The 21,736-nt window shown below is 43.4% G+C and overlaps 1 protein-coding gene across 6 annotated transcripts in view; it reads left to right on the top strand.

The window, feature by feature from the left end:
• Positions 1–21,736, top strand: part of RBMS1 (RNA binding motif single stranded interacting protein 1) — a 148,754-nt gene that overhangs the window by 37,768 nt on the left and 89,250 nt on the right. The window contains exon 1 of one of the 6 annotated variants that reach the window (XM_082763157.1): positions 16,574–16,975. The exons of the other annotated variants lie outside the window; for them this stretch is intronic. Within the exon in view, the coding sequence (XP_082619283.1) occupies positions 16,913–16,975 (63 nt within the window). The 5' untranslated portion in view covers positions 16,574–16,912. Of the gene's footprint in view, positions 1–16,573; positions 16,976–21,736 lie in introns of those variants that run through there. 6 annotated transcript variants of the gene reach the window in all.

Here is a 21,736-nt window from a genome sequence, read left to right on the forward strand (position 1 = left end):
TGCATTAGATTGCCCTTTTTTTTTTCTTTAAAAAAAAAAAAAAAAAAAAAGAATTTTTTCATCTGTGGCTGCATGAGGTGCATGAGGAAAGGAGCTAAGGCGTGAAGAATGGCAATTACCTGCCCTCAGTGTTTGGCATCTTGAGTCTGGTCACGAAAATCATAAGACTAATATATTAACAAACAAACAAACAAACAAAAACAAACAGGTATTTAAAACTCACTTGATTTACTTAAAAAAAAATAAAAAATCAGTGTGTTCTTCAGGGCAACACTACAGTCTTACATGGAAGGTGTCAGACGTATTCTGCATTTTTATATATTTAAAATGAAATGTGAGATTCTGAGTATATTTATATTGCAATCCAAAGGTAGAAACTGAGCTAACCTGAGTACTGCTAAGTGTCACTCTTGTGGTGCAGACTATAAACCACTGAATAATTCTCAGCTCGCAGCCAGACTTACACCAGTGAATCTGAAACCCACCTTGAGGTGGCTCAGCTGCTCAGGGTCTGCAAGCTCGCTTTAAAACACACAACAAAACAAAAAACTTCCTCAGAGTGAAGCTGCATATCAGAACTGTTGCCATAACTTTGTCATTCCTTTAACTTCCTGATCTAGGAATTAAGTGCAAAATCAAGAAGAACAACCCACTAAACCCACGTTATGTAGTTGCATTTAAATTTCAAATAGAGGAGCAGAATGTTTAAATCCTTCTAGGTGCTGAGCAGCTGAGTCACTCATCGGTGCACTCCAGTGGTTCTTACAGTCCCATCTCAGCTGGTACTTAGGTCTGTATGTACCTAAGCATCTAAATAGATTTTGCCGCAACTCTTAGGTTGGTTCTGTAGTCAGTAGCCTGGAAGCAGAATATAAGGGCAGAGATTCAAATGTGATTTACTTATATTTGGGTTGAATGCCATAGCCAAGGGGTTGTAGACTTTATTCCCCTTCTTTCTTACTAGTATTTCATTATTTTTATAGGACTGTGACTGACAGCAGAAATCAAAACGTAGGAATTTCCAAGGCAGCAGTGGCAGCAGGCACTAGGATGGGGTACAGGAGAATTTGGGATTCTCATTTCCCCTGGGATGTTCTGAAACTTCTAGCATGTATGGTTTCCTTCTAAAGCATGTGTGGTTTCCCTTCCTTTCCCTTCACGCATGGCATGAGTAACCTAAGGGCCTACCTTGGAGCAGGAAATTCCAGGGGGGGGAAGGCCACCTACCATGTGCTACAATGGCTAGCCAAGTGACTGACAAACTGCCATTTAACTTCTCATGCCATCAGCTTTAAGGATAAACCCTGCTTCCCACAATGTTTTGCTTTTAAAATCAACTTCCTGATTTACCAGGGATGAACAGAAAAAAATGAAATATTGCAAAATACTGTAAATTCTAAGATAAGTTAAATTTTGTGCAAGCACTGAACTTTTGACTATACTTAGCGAACAAAGCATAGGTAAAATGTTTCCTGTGTGTCATGTGGAATTTAGGAAAAGTAAAAAAGGTAAATATTTTAACTCTTAACCCACATATTCATATGCACAAAATTCCCTGTTTGATAAGGACAGTTTAACTTTAGCAATGTTTGCTATTTTTCTGATTTGTCAGTCTACCGAGCTTTCAGGGCAGGTTAATTATCTAGTGTGAAGTGGGGGGGTTCTCTTGTCATTGTTTTATATGCTATTTTACTTCATTTTCAGATCCTCTGTAGTTTTCTCTGGAAAATCTAGGTGTAACTTAGAGTAATGCAATGGTCTACTCATTTCAGCAGGAACACTTTCTTGTAAAAAAAAAAAAAAAAAAAAAAAAAAAAAAAGTACATGGAAGTTTTAATACAAATAAAAATATTTGATTTCACCAGACAGTTGCTTCAGCACAGTTATGGCTCTTAGAGAAACAGACCTTAGGGCTTCAGCTGCTTTATGGTTGGAACACCATATTTTAGTTGACTGTCTTGTAAAATGTAGGTTATATACTCATCTGTTGGATGATAAAGCCCTCTTGGGAACAAAATGTGTTTCCTTCTTAGCATGATTTCTATTTATTTCCTCCAAATTCATACAACTAAAATCAAAATTCTGCCCACCCTGACCATTTTTTTCCTTCTTACTGCCAGCAAAAGAACTGAGCATTTTTTCCATTCCTTGTCCAAATTGTTAAGATGCCCCTGAGGACCTTTGTTTACAGTGTCTTCTCATTCTTTTTTTCCTTGACATTCTCCCCTCCCTCCAGCAGTGAGATACTAATTAAAGAGAGGACACAGTGACCCTGGGTTGTTTAGGAGTCACTGGGGAGGGGTGGTGGCACAATGACAAAACCATCCCTGCAGGAAGTAATCAGGCCTGAGACCTAGCACAATGCTCACTTCCATCACCTGAAAAACCCTTTCAGTTTGGAGATCCAGCACAGAAGCAGATTTATTTTCTCTTTAATAAAGCATCTTCATTATAAACAAAGCCTCAGTATCTCTGCGTGTCTGTCTGTTTAACTGGGCTGTTATATAAGTAGTTGTTGTTGATGTTGTTTTCTTTTCTTAATAAATATTTACTGAAAAGTATTTATCTAAGTAGTTTGTAAAGTAAAAGCAGTATTACTAATATCATGGTACTGAATATCATGGGCTTTTCTCTTTAGTTTTAAGGGAAAAGTAGTTAGTTGGCATGGTATTATCCAGCAAGATTAGGGCCTTATCTTGTACATACGGATTTCACAATATTATTATGGCTATTATTGCTTAATTATTATCCCATTGATACTTGTGGTGCCTTACCTAGCAACACAGAAATACAGAATTCATTCCAAACCAGATTTGTAAACCGGACCAAAAAGTCATCAGTTTGGATTTACACCTGTGAAAATAAGGTTTCTGTTTATCTGAAGATCGCTGCTGCAGGGCATTCCCAATGCAAAGGCACGGTCCCATGCAGGTCCCATGCAGCAATCGGCTGGCAAAGTCCGGGAGGCTGTACTGATGTGTTACTGCAGCCAATTAGAAAAATCAGCAGGCTCTAGCCCTAACACCCAATCTTCACTGTTATCTGTACGGTTTTATTTCATACCCATAAAAGGATCCAGCTGATTTCAGGAGCTATCCACTTGGGTTGGCCTGTGTAAATCAGATTGCAGCGTTGAAGTTAGCAATGTGATACCATTCCTATTGAATACATGGAAGAAAAAAATCCCACTGTCTGGGAGCTGGATCAAACTGCAGACAATATGCACTTTAAAATCCTGCTATTAAGGACTTTTTATCTTTCTGGATATGTATATATATATATATATATAAAATTAAGAGTAAAAGGAGAAACATTTGGAAGAGCCTTGATGGAAGTAGAGGAGAGAACATCCACTGTGTCTTATTCCACTGCTTGAATAAATCTTTGTTTTTTTTGGTAGTAATCTCTTAATTTGGAATTTTTTGTTTTGTTTCAATTGGAGGTATGGGGATACCTGGAAGAGCTGCAGGTTGTAGTATGCCCGTTTCAGTGAGTATCAGCCTGTGCAGCAAGATTTAAGCTTAACAATTAGCCATTGTCTCTTCAGGTCGATTTAAAATTTAAGTGCAACCTAAGCAGTGGAAAAGTGGTGCTTATTTAAGGACCCACTCGATCAGTTAGTTCCAAGTCGCTAATGTGCCTGATGAGGTAAGGATTGGTGTGAGTGTACTGGCAGCCCTTCCCCGAGCTCCTGGCATCCTGCATGTGCTGGTCCTTTCCTTCTCTGGTAAAGGCTGGCAGTTATCTATCACCAGCTCCTGAGCTTGGCTGGGTTTCTGGCACTACTAAGGGCACAGGCTCTTGTGAGCAGTGCTGACCGGTGTCCCCCATGGTGGTAGTAGCTTTTTGGGTGTTTACATCATTTTTGGGAAAAGACAGGTGTGAATGCAGGGGTTGTCCAAGGGAAAGAGCATGTTTAAAATGAGAGCAGTGACATTTTGGGCACCACTGGGGACTGTGATATTGGAGTAGAAGGGAGACCAAAATTGACCAAGAAATGCCTCACCCTGGGTGATCATCAGTTATGGAGCAGTGCAGATGTTGGAGATTATGGTGTAGCACATGTATCACTGGACTAAAAGTGTTGCCTTCAAAAAAATTTGGGGAAAAAAAATGACATTTTTTTCAACAACTTTACCAAGGAGAGCATCTTCGTGCTGATTTTTCACTGCATCACATTGAGTGGCTACTGCGTGTTTAATCTAATACTGAGTTTCCTAAAACTTGATTTAGTATCTCAGGGAATTGATTTAGTATCTCAATGTAATTGATTCAGAGCAAAAAGTATCAGGCAGTATTCTTTACATCAGTTTTGGTTATTGCACTGCCCATTTGACTGGATTGTTATTGTTCAGATTCCTTTCTGGTTTTGTAATGGCTGTATTTCACATTAAAGTTCAATGGTTTAATTAAGGAAATGACTGAATAGGAAGTTACTGTAACCATGATTTCAGCTTTTAAAGAAAGATTTGCCGTACACGTGAGGAAATTTGTGGACTTAAGCTTTTTGGTAAATGTGCAACATCTCCACCGTGCTTTTTAAACCACTGATATTCAGATAAACTCTGATGGATAAATCGCATTTTTCTGCTCTTTGGGGAGCTTTTTAAATTTGTTTTCAACCATATAATATATTGCAGTGTCTTTCACTAAAGTATGGCTTTAAACAAAGATGATTTCATTTGCAAGTTTGACTGAGATCTCAGGACAGAGCTAAGGACATTCAGTGTTTGGAAATGTCTGCTGAAATTAAAATATTTTATGTTCTGCTGCTTGAGCTCTGAGTAGCTGCTTGCTTTCAGTTTTGACTCTGGTCAGGGCTTTGCAGTCAGGCTGCATCTCGGCAGCTGGGCGGGATCTCAAAGTTCCTGTCTCTGCGCCCAAGTCCAGCCAGGATGGACTTGTGTTCCACATCACAACCAGGAAACCAACCAGTTAGGAAAAAAATAAATATGTATATTTAAATTTAAGCTGCATTGGTTTAATTTTCCAGTTCGTAGCACACCCAGACGAGCAGTTGATTCAATGCAGTGAGGCAGCGTGGCGACGTCTGCTGCAAAGGGTGGAATAAGTGGCTGGCATGGCTGGGGAGAGGGAAGGCCGCGGCGGGGAGAGGCATCTCGGCAGGCAGATCTGGTACAAGAGTAGCAGCAGAGTGGAACTGCTGTCTCTGAAAAAACAGCAGCTCACATCTACTCACTGTAACATGTACCCACTGCCAAATTGTATGTTTATTGGTTTGATCAGCTACCGAATAATTATAGTAGTACAGTAAATAGCATTAAGTGCTATGCGTCATCCGTAGCCTGGAGTTTCTCAGCATGAAAAGGCATGACTTTTTTTTTTTCTTTCTCCTTTTCAGTGTGTTTATTTTATAGTTTAAAGTTCTTGAAAGGAGCGAGAAACAGTCTAGTAGGCCAGCACAAGGTAAGATCTGTAGGTAGGTATCGTAAAATCATTTCCATTGTGAGCTGCCTACCAGGCAGCCGGCACCAGCAGTCAGCAAGCAGCTGGTGGTTGCTGCGTGGCGCATTGCCTGGCAGCCTTCACGTTTCCACAAAGGACTTCTAGCACGGTTTTGACATCAATTCTTGAATTTTATCAGCCAGACATAATAGGAAATCAGTGATTAGACAATTTAAAGCAATTAAACCAACTGTAACCAAGGAATCTGAAATACATGTTATAGAATACAGATTATAATATCATGTATTATTTTAAATGGAAATGTTATGGTAATGCATTCTAAAATTAACCTTTCAAGTTAATTTAAGACTGCCTTTTGTTTTGTTAAAAAAAAAAATTAAAGGTTGTCTAAACTGGTGACATTTCAGAGACTTAACCTGAATTTCTTAGGAAAATAAACAGATTTTTGCCATATTCTACAATGACATGGTAAAAATTACAGTAAGGGAGCTTAATATGAATTACTTGCTTTGTGTGATTGTGCTCAAATGTATGTATGATCAAATCGTACATGTTTTGATAGAAAATATGTCCTTTTTTCTTCAAAATTCTTTATGAAGAATCATATTGGACTTTGTTCTGCAATTTAAGTCATTTATATCTCAAAGTTTTAGCTTCTCCTACTTCTCTGTTCCATTGTGAGTGAGAGAAGGTTGGTCCAATCTTCTGGTTTAGCCAACACGCAGCCCATTGAATATAGTCACCGAGGGATTAATTCAGCTCTCTGGCTTTTTTTCCGCTCTGGCCTAGTTCCTGCAAAATCATGTGCCTACATGATTAACTGACATGAACCATTATACTGTATGTCTTCACTAGAAAAAAGGGTCTATTCTTTCTCAGGTTACTGAATATTGAACTAGATAAAAGAAGCTAAAATTGTAGCCATGTCTAAAAGTTAGTAGTTTTCACAGGTTTTATAAAATGGTGCCAGGAGCTTGCCATTTGCTTGAAATTAGGAATATAACATAAGGACTTTTCTTTACTCATAGCCCTTGTCAGTACCTTTGTAGCTGATTTAAGAGTGCTTCTTTTTTTTCCAGGTAATGTCACTACATTGCATAGATGTAAGTGTATCAGTTATGCATATGCTAAAATGGTCTGAGGCAGTGTTAGGAACAACCCTTCTGTGGAATGAAGTAACAACTTTAGTGGAAATATAATGAACCAGGGGCTTAAAATACAAGCTTTTAGGCATATTTAGATTTTCAACTTTCTTTTCATATCTTTTTAAATGGTGTGTCTGTAATTCTGATGAAAATTCTTCTTGAGTTGTGAAACAGTGGGCTGTACTCATAAAACAATCTGAAATTTCTTGGATGCAAAATGTATTTTTTCAGTTTGTGCAGAATGTGATTTATATAACATCTCGGCTGACATGATCTGACATGTTTTTATGAATTCCTTTGCAAGGCAAAAATGCCTCTAGTTGCAATTTATAGTAATGAGACTGTCTGCTGTAAAGTAACTGATTACAATGAAGGTATAAGAAGTAAGCATGTTTGCCCTTCAAAGTCATTAACCTCTCCTCTCCTCTAGAGTACATACGCCTGTGTTCTGCAGTAATGTTATCTGCACGTATCCAAAATCCATCTGTTTGTCCAAACATCGTTTTGTCTGTGCTTTACCAAATACATTTGGATGGTATTTTGGACTAGGTTTTGGCCAATCAAGTTAAAAAATGTATCTGGCAGATAACTGTGAAAAATGCAGCAAAGCTCAATGTGTAATTATGCAAACAAATACGCGCGTGGAAACTTTTCAATATTGTTTAGAATAGTGAGGAGTAAATTGTGTCTCTTAGGGCTGGAAGCAATGTTGTGATATTACCCAGTTGTCTTTATTCATGTACTACTGATTACATCAGGGAGCACCTGGATCAGGTCCTGAAGTAGGAAGCTGTTTATTTGGTGGTTTTGATGGGTAGGTAGCAAAACCCTCCAATGTACATGCAAGGGCACATGTTCACGTTGATTCATGGTAAAATACCATGGAGAAACTTACCCAGATCTGCTTCTTGCCAGAAGACCAACCATTTCCTCCTAGTAACTAGTCCTAGAAGGTTGCTGTAGCCATTTGCTGAAATCCTTTTTATCTTAGAGCCCTGCTGAGCAAATTCAGCTGGGAGTTTTCCACCCCTGAATTCCACAGACACATGAAGTTGTACTGCAAGCGCTGAAACCTCGTGAAGATCCTGTCCCTGGGGAGCTTAGTGCAAAATTCTTTTTTGAAGATCCCAGAACTGAGAAAATCCTGGCTATGCAGAGCCTCCGACAGAAGCTGTAATGGGGAAGATAGAGGAAGGAGCTGCCAAGGCAGTGAAGAACTTCAAAGACTGATCAAACGGGGGGCGAAAGTTCAGCCTAATTCCTGTGCTATCCAGACTCACTCCCCCACCTCTGTTGCAGCCCATCCATGCAACCTGGCCTGGGGCTGGTTGCTGCAGTAACCTCATTTTTCAGGAATCTGACTGGAAATGTGTGGTTAAAAATCTGGTTGCTCGTGAAAAATGTTCCAAGTAAAACTCCATGAGGTAGCCATGGCTGGAGAGAAGCCACCCATCCAGCAGCGCCTCCTCCCAGAGGGACACACACCTTCCCCACTGTGCCTTCTCCTGGCTGTGCCCTCCTGCCACTTCACTTGTGATGGTCCTGCCGGACACCTCGGTGCCCCAGCTCACCTGTCATGGCAGAACAAAAAGAGGAAAGATTTCTGTTGGGTTGCTGAGTCAACCAGCAAGTAAAGGAACGAAAGGATCAGACAAAGAGTTTGAAACCATGATGCTCGGAGCAGGAAGGGGAAAAGGAGCAGAAGATTTCCTCCTTTTCATCGTCCTTGAGGGATTATGTGCTGTGAGTAGTTCACAAAAGCACAGTGTAAATGCTTTCATTCTGGGTGAAACCTGGGACCTGCTGGTGAAGCTCCTGCTGACCAGGCCAGGCCTTCGTTCTGTTTTATCTTTGATTTATGTCCACGGGTACTGGCAAACAGGCATGTGAAATATGGTTGTGAGGTATCTGATGGATAGTTTGAATCCAACTTGCAAGAATGTGTTGGAAACAGCTTTAAGAATCTATTTACCTAAATAAATATACAATTTAATTATGATGCAATGAAATATTTTCCCACCATGATTTGTGCTGCTGCCAGCTCCTGACACTTAGTATAGAACAATTAGTTCAGTAACTCTGTGAATTACTCCCTGCAATAAATTGTCCCAGCCATCTTGATTAATTTACTGATTACTGTGCATAAATATTCAGATCGTCTCTGAATTTAAAATTACAGGAACTGAAATGATGGTGCTAATGGTGAATGCTACAAGTACTGAACACAAATGGGAAACAGGAATCTTACCTGGGGGACTGCTGTGTGAAATGCATCTCAGAATAAAGTCAAATCCTTGAGGGCAGTGACTCGTGCTTTAAAAATGCATGCAAATAAGCATTTATTTCATGGCCTGGAAGGTAAAGAGAGACTTGGGACAGCTCTGAAGTCTGTTGCTAGTTTAGTTCAGAGTGGTGGTGGCAAAAAACAAAACCCGATTGCAGCTGATGGCTGTACAGGGTGTCAGATAATGGCTTTAGTGTCCTACTGCTGCTTTTCAGGTGTTTGTGATGCACCAGCCACATCTCGCACCTTCACAGCAGCAGCACAGGAGGAAGGGCTGCATTAGCAGAGAGCAAGCTTTTGCTCTTTCATCCTGGAGAGTGGTCTCTGCAAATTGCAATGAAGCACAGGGTGTGAGGAACTTTCCACAGCAGATGCCAAACATCTTGCTAGTGGAGATTTTTACTGTCATGACCACCAGGTGGATGACATTTATGAGCACTGAATATACATGGGAGGGAGAATTTTCTTACTCTGAACATACCTGCTGATCATTTTGTTCGGTGTTACATGGTGTTGTGTAGCTGATGCGAACATAATGAGTATGCAATTTCAAACCTCGGAGAGGGAGTGTTTTTAGGGGAGGAAAAAAAAAAAAGTTTCAGACCCCCAGAATCACAGGAAGATTAAGGTTGGAAGGGACCTCTGGAGGGCATCTGGTCCAGCCCCCTCAGTCAGTTTACAGCTTCTTTGGACGACTGAAAACTGTAATGCCTGTCAGAGATGTAAGCTACAGCAGGTACTTCAGGAACAGTTCTATCAAGGTTTATGTAGATACTTTTATTTTAAAGATACTGAAAAAGAGATAAGATTCAGACTCAGCTGAATATTTGCTCAACTCCTGCCACATGATCTTGTTTCTTTCCTTCTTATTCTAAATTAGGTCATCGTAATCAGATTGTGTATTATAAACTAATGTCTTTCTGTTTATATGCGATTATAAAACAAACTCTTAGGGTAAAGGCTATAATTTTGAGACAGATAAAATTGATACACTGCCTTGAAACCTATATGGAAATTAGTTTCTCACCCTCCCAGTGAGACGAAATAAACCAACCCCACAGAACCAGTGCCGTGCTGTCAGTGTGCTCAGGGGAGCCTGAGCGCTGTAAAGACATTTGCAGGTCAGAAATGAGGTTAATTGACAAGGAAGTGTGTGAGGACAGAAAAAATTTGCACAGTGCTTGTCAGTAGGTGCGGCTGCCAGTTCTTCACTTGACCACCAGTATTTGTCAAACAAATACAGCAGTGCTTCGTTCTAGGGAAAGAAAAAAAATAGCAAGAAGAGTCATCTTAGGACAGCATCATTGTTTGGAAAGAGAGGTGTTTTACGTTTCTGTTCCAAGATATCAACATGTATACACCTACTATACAAAATCTCCAGTCTGGCTCGTCTCTCTTGCTGTTGCGGAGAAGACTGCTGTCTGCAGCAGAGGTTTGCAGAACAGGGTTTGGTTAGGTTTTTCCTCACATTTTCTTCAAGTGTGTGGCTTAAATGCACAAGCCTGGCTTTGCACTAGTGACATTAACTCCATCCTTTTTGGCATATCACATTGTAAGTGACTTTTTCTGCCTTTTCCCATGACGACCCATTTCAGGTATAAAGTGTACTGTGATTACAGACTGCTTCTCATTTTTTATTACCAAATCTGTTCATAATGCCTAGAGTGCATGTTTCATTCAAGGGTTTAAAGTATATGTCCCATTTTATAGATATGGAAAGAACACGTAAGGGTCCTACTTATTTTATTTTTTTTTCTCCCCCATAAGTGCAGAGCACTGACAAATCTGAAGCTGTTTCATGCACTTAGATACCAAGACAATGACACACAAAGGAATAAAATTGATGTCTGGCTGATTTTCGGTCAGACCTTCCACTCTAGCTACTGTCTAGTGATTTATCTTTTCACTGTCATTAACTGTTCTCAGTCTTAAACATATTTTAATTGCAGGAGACTTTTAGTTTCTTTCATTACTTCTAAGATTCTAATAAAAAGTGTAAAAGATAACCATGTAAATCTGGCCCACATCAATTTTTATCCAGAAAAACCTCATACACTAAAACCAAATTAATTGTGGATAGAAAGAGCCGCTTTTCTATTGGAAAACCAGCAAATATAAAATATAACTCTGCTTTAGAGCAAAACTAATTCCAAAGTTTTAGAAAAAAATATTTGTGCATTTCTAGATTTTTTGTCATCCTTTATTAATATTTGTATTAAAAATGTAAATATGTAAAAATAATATATAATAAACAGCCGCATAAATTCATTGATCGTTTGTAGAAAATATCTAGCAGATATTTTCACTTTCTTTTCCTGCTGGTCTCTAAATTTACTCCACTCAAAATGGAAAAAAAAAAAAAAAAAAAGTTGAAAAAGTATGTCAAAACAGTGAGCTCTTATTAGTTTCACATAAAGCATAAATGTTGTAATGTAATGATGAACAACTTCCTACAGTGTTAATAACAAAGTAGAAAAAAAGAAAAACCACTATATACTTTGTCATTTCAGACTTTTTTTTTTTTTTCTATAATAAATCTGGCAACTGTTTACAGACTTTGTTTGCTTTATAGTTTAAAACAAGTGTTTGGCAATGCTGTCAAGCTAAAGACAGAATTCAGATCTTTTGGATCATTTTAGTTAATTCCACGAATCAAGATTGGATTTTGTCCTGTGTTTCAATTACCAATTACGAACAGCTTCCTTAAATTCCCATTGTATAATAATTCTTTACAGTAATTCTCTTTTGTACTTGTGCTTCCCAGAATATACAGGATATATTTAGGAAGGGGGTGTTTGTTTGACAGTGGAAATACTTCTGTAAAGTAGCATCTTGTCATAGCTTTCAAAGAATAAATAATGCATGCCATAATGTAAAATGCTGGCATGGCATTAAACAATAGATTGTGTTGCTCTCTATGTTCATGTTCTTAACACTAGTAATCATTGAAGAAATGACAACAATTACTTGTAATTGTGCAATTTATGAAGTGTCCGTCCAGGAACATTTAAGGAAGCATGGAAGGAATGAAGTGCAAGCTGAAATGAATAGGAGGAGTCTGAGCATGCCAAGGGAGGCACAACCCAGTGGCCAAGGCAGAGGCATTCGGTGTGCACTAAATGGAGTAGAGAACTGGTCTTTGTTTCACAGGCAAGTGTTGGATTTAAGGAGAAAAACCTATACAAAAACCACAGAGGTGATGGGAAAATTAAAGACTTAGGTGGGAGGATTCCCAGAGAGATTGAGCTGATCGGTGCTAATCACGAGTTTTCAACAGAAATCTGTGATAGTGACTCTGAGCTGGTATATTGTACAGTGCTAAAATAGCATTTACTTTTATATGTTCTAATCCAGAACATAAATAATTTGGTATCTTGTTACCAATATTTGAAACAGATTTCAGTTCTGATTGTCATGGAGATTCTTTTCTTATTGTTGAATATACTCCTGTGATTGTTTTCAAGACGGTGTTCTTAGACAATAGCTTCTCATTGTGTGTGCAATACCTGCTTCTTAGTAGATCATATGCATCTGCAGAAGCCATTGTTTCTTAATAATTTTCATTTTCTACAGAAAAGAAAAAAAAACAAAAAAACCTTTGCATGTTCATGGCTATAATGTGTCCCATTTCTACTGACCCTTTCTTCTCTTCTTCACTTAGGAAGATACTGATTTTGTTGTTCCTGCATACTTGGGATATTTAAATAACAACAAAAATGATGAGGAGATTATCTCTAAAGGAGCTTCCCATGTGATGAAGTTTACCTTGTTCCGTCAGCTGTTATAAATGCTTTTCTTCATCTCAGTTCTGAATAATTCGATGCTAAAATTAAAAATCTGCTTCTATATGATACTCAGCTTCCCATACCCCACTATTAACACATTTCAGGAAGTGCTTAATATCTCTCAAAGTTCAGCCCCGCATACTGTTTCCTTAGCTTGCATAGGGTATTCGAATGTATTTTTACATTTCTGTGGCTCAGCCTCCAGCCTACTCTGTTTTGTATCTTTTTACATATGACAGGGTGCGATGAGAGGGTGGATCCTCAACCAAATGAGCATTGTGGTGGAAAGCTCATAGGCCTTTCATGTGCTATCCACGTGGAGAAGTAAGGTGCCCACAACCGCCCCACCACCGATGGGGCTTGAGGAGGTCCTCGCATGGCCAGCTTCACTTGTCCTGGCACGAGAGTGGGGTTATGAGGAAGCTCAGGACATCCAATCTGGACTCCGAGGGTTTCGCAACAGAATAAAGTTTCCTTTTTTAAAGCAGATCCAAGGCTGAGGAACCATCTGTCCTGCAGAGGCACTGAATGCCCTATGGGGAGCTAACTGCTTCAGCTGAAGGTTGAGATAAATAAGGGAAGCCATGGATTTGATTTAGAACAGGAATGAAAAAGTAGCAGTTTAAATGTGTAGAACTGTTTTTAAAGCAATGGGTTAGTTTTACCAGCCTCCTGTTAAGATTGACAAATGTTATTTGATAGATCCTTGAGGACTTCCAGTTGTCTTCAGGTTTTCAGAGAAATCTTCCTGTATTTACCCAGTCTCTTTGCAAACCTACATTTCTGACTGTACATAAAAACATGTAATCACAATGTTTTAGATCAAAAACAGGCCAGATCTGCTTGGCAAGTTTTCCTTATTTCTAAATAAGTAACTCTGGGTTAATTAAAGAAGCTCTGGACATAATTTTTACAGATAATTAACATGGGTATTCTTAGCCCCCATGGTCACCTTTTCCCGCAGAAACAAAAAGAGTTGCTCCTTTATAACTGAAACCAGCAAGATGCCTGCCTACCTGCAAGTCTGTTTCAATTTTGGAATTGCTAAGCCTGTAAAACTAAAAGTCTTCTTGGCCTACAAAGCATGCTTGAATCCCAGAAAACGCATAGGGGAACTAGTTATCAGTATCTTGAATTGATGTATCATATCTACTGAAAAGTCCAGAGAATTGTCTAGAACCTTGTCAGCTTAATCTGAGATGCAGGGATTTACACAGAAATCATTTTGCCTGTGTTCTGGGAAAGACCAAAGCAGCTTTTTCAGGTGAGCCGAGGTCCAGGTTGGAAGGGACCTTGGGAGTGCTCTTGTCAAAGCGGCATCAGCAAAGAGATCAGATCAGGTAGCTTAGGGCTGGATGCAGTCTGGTCTTGAAGATGTTCAAGGTTGCAGACTGCACAAGCTCTCTGGGCAGTGACCCTCCTTGTGTCTAGTCATTTCAATTTAGGTCTTTCCTTCCAGCCATGCTCTGCTGTAAAGGGCCTGGCTCTGTCTTCTTGATAACCTTCGAGGAGGTAGTGGGAGGCAGCTGGTTCTCCATTTAAGACAAGACTGGGGACAGATTGCTCAGGCCCTACGTCAGAACAGCAGAAAACTTGATAGGTAGATTAGCACATAGGATAGGACACCAAGGTTTTCTTCCCAGAAAATTCTATAATATGTTTTCCTGTAACAGAACTGAACAAGCAGGTATCAGTTGATGGTGATCTAGTAGATGTTTAGAGAATTATTTGCTGTTGTATGTTTTTATGGTGTGCTAGAAAAGAGTAAGGGTAAGCGAGGGAGACATGTCACATACTGAACCCAGCCGAGGGAAATCCCTGTTAGACTCACAAATGTCGTGGGTTGGTGTGGCAGCAGAGCAGGGCAGGAATTTCAGCCACTGAGTTGGGTTGTTCTTCAGCTCATTCCCAACATTCCCAATGCCCCCAAATAGGCCTCATATAGTACACATCGTGTGCGTCCCTTCTGCTGGCCTGGGGATGGGACAGGAAGAGGAGAGGGGAGGAAGCAGGGGATGACTGATGGTTTTCGAAAAGGTTTTTCCCTGAGATGGGAAGGTGTGGCCGTTCTGAGCATCCCCAGCTAACAAAGACCTGGTGGAGGTGTAGCAGAGTGAAGCTTTGTCACCCCTTTGTTAACCAGAATACCATGCAGAATAATACCACTTTTATTCTTCGTTTGTTGAGCACATTTTGGAGCAGAAATAGCCTTTCACAGTTCAGTTTGTACAGCTTTTGAGACAGTGTTTTGCCACTGAAGCTGATTACAGACCCATGGTGCCATCTGTGACCATGGGTCTGTAACAAGTAAGACTGGAGCGCAGCTCACCTACTGCACTACACCCAGGGCAGGCATGAGCACACAGCTACATTTCTATCAAATTAAGCCACAGGTACATGAACAGATTAAGCCAATATAATCTGATGCTGCTGCCAAAACAAGCAGTCATATCCACCCTCTTGTGGCTGCCTATCTTTGCTCCCGTGCTACCTCCTCCATTACGCACAAGCTGTAGCACAGCCACATACTGAACCAGACAAAGGAAACGATCTGAGGAAAACTAATCTCATCAGAGGAGGAAAAAAAAAAAGGTTCCACCCAGAATCAATTGCCCAACCGGTACCTTTCCAGCAGCATAGCCACCACTATTGATGTACAGTGTGCATGAAGCTACACCTCAGCCAGACTGGGGGATATGACTTTATCCTAGCTTCAGCTGCTGTGCTAGTTCCGTGGCAGCAGGGGCAATGCAAATGGTGTGTGATCGTGCAGGAAGAGTGGCACAGACAGACAGTACCTGACCTGGCACGCAGTCTGCTGGTACATACCCACTCCATCAAACATTTTTCAAGAGCAGGGATTGCCACTTGTGTCAGTGGCTGCGGTGGTTTTGGTACTGGCAGCCCTCAGGCATGTTATGGAATCGGGGCTGGGCCCAAGGAGACCCGCTGCAGGGCTTGGAGAGGAGGAAAAGGGAAGTCATGCAGAACGTAGCTCTGCCAAGTGGCACTGCTTGTGCTGCGGTGCTGAAATGAGCTCAAATGGGTGGTGGCAGTATATCAGGATGCCAAAATATTTGGTGATTATTTCTTGTGAAGAATAAAAGAAGATGATGGCATTTGTAAATACGAGTACTGTCAGAATGGTTGCACGATGTTGCTTGACCTGTGAGGAATGAGCTACCTGGCAAGTTGTTGTTTCTGCCCAGCTATTTTCATTGTACTTGTGTGTGAGATTAGGGCCACCTTACTGCCAGAAAGAGGAAGAAGAACCAAAAGGTGTTTGGTGATGCATGTCTGCACCAGAAGGTCTTTGGCCATGTCACCAATCAACTCAGTGGCATGACAGCACTGTAAGCGTGGGCTTCTTCAAAGCTAGTGCACCGCCACGGCCGAGGAGTGGGATGTAAACAGGGCAGAGTAAGCGCGAGTGGACCTGGAAATCTTTCCTCTCAGTCTCTTTCTGTCTCCCAGCCCTGTTGCCCAACAGCTGTTATTATGCAACGTGTCCTAGGCCCCAGTTCTGTGCAGACCACACCACTCCTGCGCCTCCAAAGCAGCCTCCACGACGGCTTGGAGCAGCGTTCCCCCAGACAGCCTCCCGTTCCCTACCGCAGCAAAACTTCGCGCTTCCAAACTCCCGTTTTTAACCCCCCCACACACCCCCGGGCACCGTTCGGGGGGTGAAAGTCAGCGGCGGGCCCGCGGCGGAATGCCCGCAAGTTGCGCCCGTCCCCGCGTGCCGCGCATTCCGCCGCGGGTCCGCCGCGCCCCCCCGGCCCCCCCCAGGCGCGACCATTCCGCGCCGCGGGGGCGCGCCCCTCGGCCCGCTCCGCTCCGCGCCGCCCCGCGGCCGCGCCCCGGCCCCGCGAGCGCGCCGCCGCCGCCCGCGCAAGGCCCCGGGGGCGGTCGCCGGGCGCCGTGCCCGCTCCGCGCTTCCGCGCTCCGCGGCTCGGCCCTCGCTCGCTCGCTCGCTCCCTCCTCCTGGGCGGTGGTTGGGGCTGGCGGGAGGTGGGATCGGCCGGGCCGGGGAAGCCGCCGGCGGTCAATGGGCGCCCGTTGATGGCAGGCTGGGCGGCCGCGGAGGGCTAGGGTCGGCGCGGAGCGGAGCGGAGCCGCGCGGGGGGCCGGGAGGGTCGCGCCGCAGCCGCAGCCGCAGCCGGCGGGGAGGCACGGAGGCGGGGGGCGCCCTGCAGCCCCGCCGCGCCGCAGCCCGGCGGCCGCCAAAGTTGCTCCCCATCCCGGGGGGGAGCTGGGGATCAGGCGGGGCGATGATCTTCCCCAGCGGCAACAGCAGCGCGGCGGGCGGCAGCCGGACGCCGTATAGGAAGCAGGTAAGGGCGGCGGGGTTCCGTGGGCCCCCCACCCCCGCTTTTTCTCTTTTCTCTCTCTCTCTCTCTTTTTTTTTTTTTTTTTTTTCTTCCTCCGTCCGGGGGAGCGGGGAGGGGGTGGCGATTCCCCTTCGGCTGCAACTTGCAGCCCCGCCGCTCGCTTCTGCAGAGCTGGGATTCGCAAAAAAGACACCACCTCCCCCCCCCCCTCCACCCGCCTTCCCCTCCCCAGGTCTCCTCTTAAAAACGGCGCCGTGACCTTGCCGAGCGCCCGGGCGGCCTCTGCCGGGTGACCTTAGCGGCGGGGCGCCCAGGGCCGGGCGGCTGCCGGCCCCGCCGAGCTCGGCAACAAGTTAAAAAAGCCCTGCCCGGTGTCGCAACCCGGGCTGCAAAGCGAAACTTGGGGCCGGGTGTGTGTGTGTGTGTTTTTTTTTTTTTCTTTGCCTCGCGTGAAATGGCCAAAAGGCTCGGGGCTCGCTCGTTTCGCTGGGACGTGCCTCCGGGAACCCGCTGGCGCAGCCCAGCCTCAGACTTTCCCCTTCTCTCCCCCTTGAAGTACACAAGGGAAATCCTGTGACATTTTCTGGGCAGACAGATCATTGCGATAAGCTCGGAGCGCTCGCATCTATGGAGCTGTACTGAGAGAGAGGTATTTGCTTGCTCGCTTGCTTGTTCAGCCGCCGAAAATAAAATAGAGGGACTGCAACCTTGCTGGGCCGTTGGGTCTTCGGCTGTGCTTTTAAAATGCACCCCCCACCAGAAATGCTGGCGTTAACGTGACTGTACTTAGTAAGAAACGCTTACTTCTCGCTGAACCTACGATATTTTTCAAAAAGTACGTCTTTACGCTGGTCAGAAAACGCGTTCTGTAGCTGTGCCCCAAAGGGCAAGCGGAGGAGAGGTCCCCGGCGAGATCCGAGGGTGACAGCAGGCGCCGATGCCGCCGTGGCAGCCTTCTTCCAGGTGGACAAACCCCTCCGCAGGTGGGCGCAGGCGGCTGCGCATGGGGCCGCTGGAACAGGCGGCAGGACCGCGGGCCCTCCGTGCGCGGCTCTGCGCAGGGAACCCCCATGACAGCGCAAGTTCGGTTCCTGCGTTTTCTTAGAGTTTAAGTCATAGCTCACAAAAATCGCTGTTTCCTTTCTTCTCCGCCCTCGTTTTAGAGAAATATCTTTTTGATAAGAATCGCTTGTGTGCTATCTCAGTGGCGCTCTGCAGATGCTGCCTAACAGTGTACGGAGTTATCTTTGTATCTTGTACTTGAAGCGTTCAAGTCCATACGCAATAAAACATGCTTATTGTGTGTGCTGGTTTTGGTTTGGTTTTAATAAATGCCCTGGATACACCCACGCTGACGATCTTGTCTGGCGCTTCTGCATACTTTGTAAATGAAGCCAATTTATTCGATCCTCTCCCTGAAAGGGCCATTAATGCCGGCTCGGTGGGGCCTTGGCGGGCCCGGGCGCGGGGCGAGGCTCCCACTGCCCGCGGATGTGAGCGAGCGGCCGGCCTGCGGCGCGCCGATAAGCCAGGGGCTCCTCGCGCTGCCGTGTGCTCCTTGGGCTCAGAGGGCTGAAAGGGCACACTGAATCGGAAAAACAAACAGACCCTTTTTTCCTGTCAATAGGCAGGGAAAGAGGTGAATGCGGGGGTATTATGTGGTCTTAAGACCCTGGGTACCAGAGGTTTCTTTTGTTAGCGTGTAGCCATTCTCCGCTCAAACGCTTCCTACACAAGGAGCTGGGGCCTGCGCCTTTCTCCCTTGAAGTCCCTGGAAAACTCCCATTAACTTCATTCATGTGGGCTGAGGCCGTTTAAAGACTGACTTTCCGATCTCCCTTTCACTCGGGCTTCACCTGCAGGGGTGAGCTGATGCCAGACAATACAGAGGAGTGTTATGAGCCTAATTCTTCGTTTTTTTTCATGATAACTAGAAACAGTCCAGATTAATTCCTTTTGTGCTCTATGCAATCCATATTCAGACAATAGAGTTACAATTGTATTTTAGTCCAAGAGACCAAATATTGTAGGAAAAGTAGCCTGCAATCGTCTGTAAAAGGAGCAGCTAGATGTCCTCTGCTAACAGCTCCTAGTATATGAGCCTGGGGAAAAAATAAGTAACTTCAAAATGAAACTAAAATGTTTTCAGCAGGGTGTGTGTGTGTCTCTATTTGCATTGTGGCATACATGATATCAGAATGATGTTATAACAGCACTTCATTTTCGGTATTTTTCTGTTACATTTTTAAGACTCTGTAGCAGATTCAGGTAGTTTAATACTAGATACTGTGTTTGCTGGTAAAAGTCATTGTGATACTCTTGATTTATTTTAAGGCATTGTAATGTAATGTGAAATTCTGTCTTCATTTAAAATGCTGGCAAGCCTCTAGTTAGCTACAGTAGGTCCGGAGTTTTGCCCATACTCTCTCTTTGTTTTCCCAAAGAACTCTATTTTGTTTTATAAACGAATCTGTGCTTACACTATTATGCTTGTTATCTGTTGTATCTATTTCAGTGTGTAACTCAGGCATGTAGAAGCCAGTCGGTATCCTCAGTTTCAGGTCAGATGCGATTAGGTGGTGTCTAATCCTTTCTGTGTTTTAGGGTGCTTGTAAGAATACTAAAATAGGGTTTCTGAAGTTGTATTTCCAATAGCATTTCCTGCATTATGGGTCAATGGACATATTTAAAAAATAAATAAAACAAAACAAAAAAAAAACACTTCTTGCCAGGTTGTGTTAAAAGTTAGGCATGGTCAAAATGAGTAGCAACTCTGATGATTTTCTGGAAATGCAGATTCAAGTCTAGTTGAAGGCTAAAACTCATGCAGTATCTGCAATAATAACCTATCACAGTGCTTGTGACCACGCATCCTCTCTGAAGAAGGTAGGCGTAATCTAATATTTTTGCTAACAAGGTTACACGAGTTATGCAAAGAGCACACATGTGTGCATCCGTGAGGCTGAGGAAGCGACGCGACACACAATATCCTGCTCAGCCCCAGCGTGTTGTGCTGAGAGCTGATGGCTCCGTCCCTGCTCCCGCCTTCGGTATTCTCATGTAAATCGGGAGGCGCTCCTCCGAAGTAAATATTTCTACACACTGTAAAATTATCGTAAATGGGAAAATTAGGCTTTCTCCTGCCATCTGCTCCTTGAATCCAGAGAGCTAGCGCAGATATCTGACGGAAGCGCTCCGTGCAGCGAGGCTGCTCCCCTCGGGCTTCTGGCAGAGGCAGAGCCAGCAGCTGCCCAGGGCTGGGACAGAGGTGACGGAGGTGACCGCGGTGGCCCACCCGCCACAGCCCACTGTGGTCAGGCCTTCCAGCAGCTTGGCCCGGCAACAGTGCTTCTTGTTACGTTTTGATGAGTGTCATATTTATCTCGCCCATGTAAGTAGATTTACATAGTTTGCTGCTTTCAAGCAGATTAGCTGGGCGTAGCTGCACGTGAGGAATTTAACACTGATTTGGTGTTTGGCCTGTTTAAGGACAGACATGCAAAGCTGTTGATTAATCTTTCTGTGCAGCTCTGTTAACATCAGGCGCTGTGCCACAGGTTGGGTTTTGTTCGAGGCTCAAGAAGGGGGTTAAGCGAAGAAAGCTTTGGCCAGTCTGAGACTAAAAATACAGCTGAGCTTCTCACTCTATCTGTAGGTTTAAGGTATCGAGAAGCTCCACCTGTAACCCGGTTTCATCGTTTCTGTTTCCTGTGTCTGTGTGAGAGAGACCCAGGCAGAGCTTGGTGTGACCCCTCACGGCACACAGCCCCCAGCAGCAGCGAGACCAGGTGGCTGTGGCACCCTTACTGAGCGCTTACCTGAACGCATGGGCTTAGCTTATTTTTGTTTCTGAGTTTTAAGACTTGGTCACTTTCTTTTGTCAGCTTGCCCTGACCAGGTCAATTTCCCTTTACATCGTACACAATCTGTACAGTCTACCTCCCTTTAAGGAGACTTGGCTCTTAATATTAAGCAGCATCTATTTTAAATTTTTAAGTGCATCTCCAAGGTTGTAAAGTACTGCTTTGTTCTCAGGAGAGCAAAACTGCTCAGTCAGTGGGTTTCCATACTTGTAAGACAAACGTGAATGAAAGAAATAAAAGGAAGCATCTTATCTTGTCAGTCATGATGGTACAGATTATGCAAAGTGATACGATTCTTATCTGTATTTGGCAATTTAAAGTTTTTGTTTAGTATTTCTAAAAGGGTAAATAGTATATTTTTATCTCTTTGGAAGTTTTATTGTTTAAAGTTTGTATCTTTGTCAGTAAGCTTCATGTGGAAGGGAAAATGGAAGCCTGGGTCTTGAACATCTGCTGTTTTCTTTTGGGTTCATTTTTTTTTCCTGAAACTTCCAACTGTTTAAAGAAGAAAAAAAAAGTGCTTGAGTTAACACATTTCAGAAGGGTTAGATCCTTTAAACTAGGATTACTGGCGGGGTGGAGAGGGGAAGGAAGGGAGGGGAAAATCCTTTCCCAAGAGCTTGTGATGGCTCCTAAAACAGCAGCACAGTACTGCAATCAAGTTAATAAAAGTAATGGGAGTTTGCTATGCATTTTTTTCTGGTAACTAACAAGAAAAGATAGCTGTTTCAGCCAGCGTTTTTTTCCATCTCCAAAGTTTTCATTAAAATTGATGTCTGCTTGTTTTGTGAGATGGGATATAACAAAAGAAGTCAATGGAGAATAGGAACTCGTTTGCTTCTCCCCTCACAGCTCCATTTCCGGGTTCTTAGGGATGTTTTTTTTCTGTTTCTGCCTCAGA

The sequence above is a fragment of the Aythya marila genome (assembly GCF_965140915.1).
Source record: "Aythya marila genome assembly, chromosome: 6".
In the NCBI taxonomy this organism is placed as follows: domain Eukaryota; kingdom Metazoa; phylum Chordata; class Aves; order Anseriformes; family Anatidae; genus Aythya; species Aythya marila.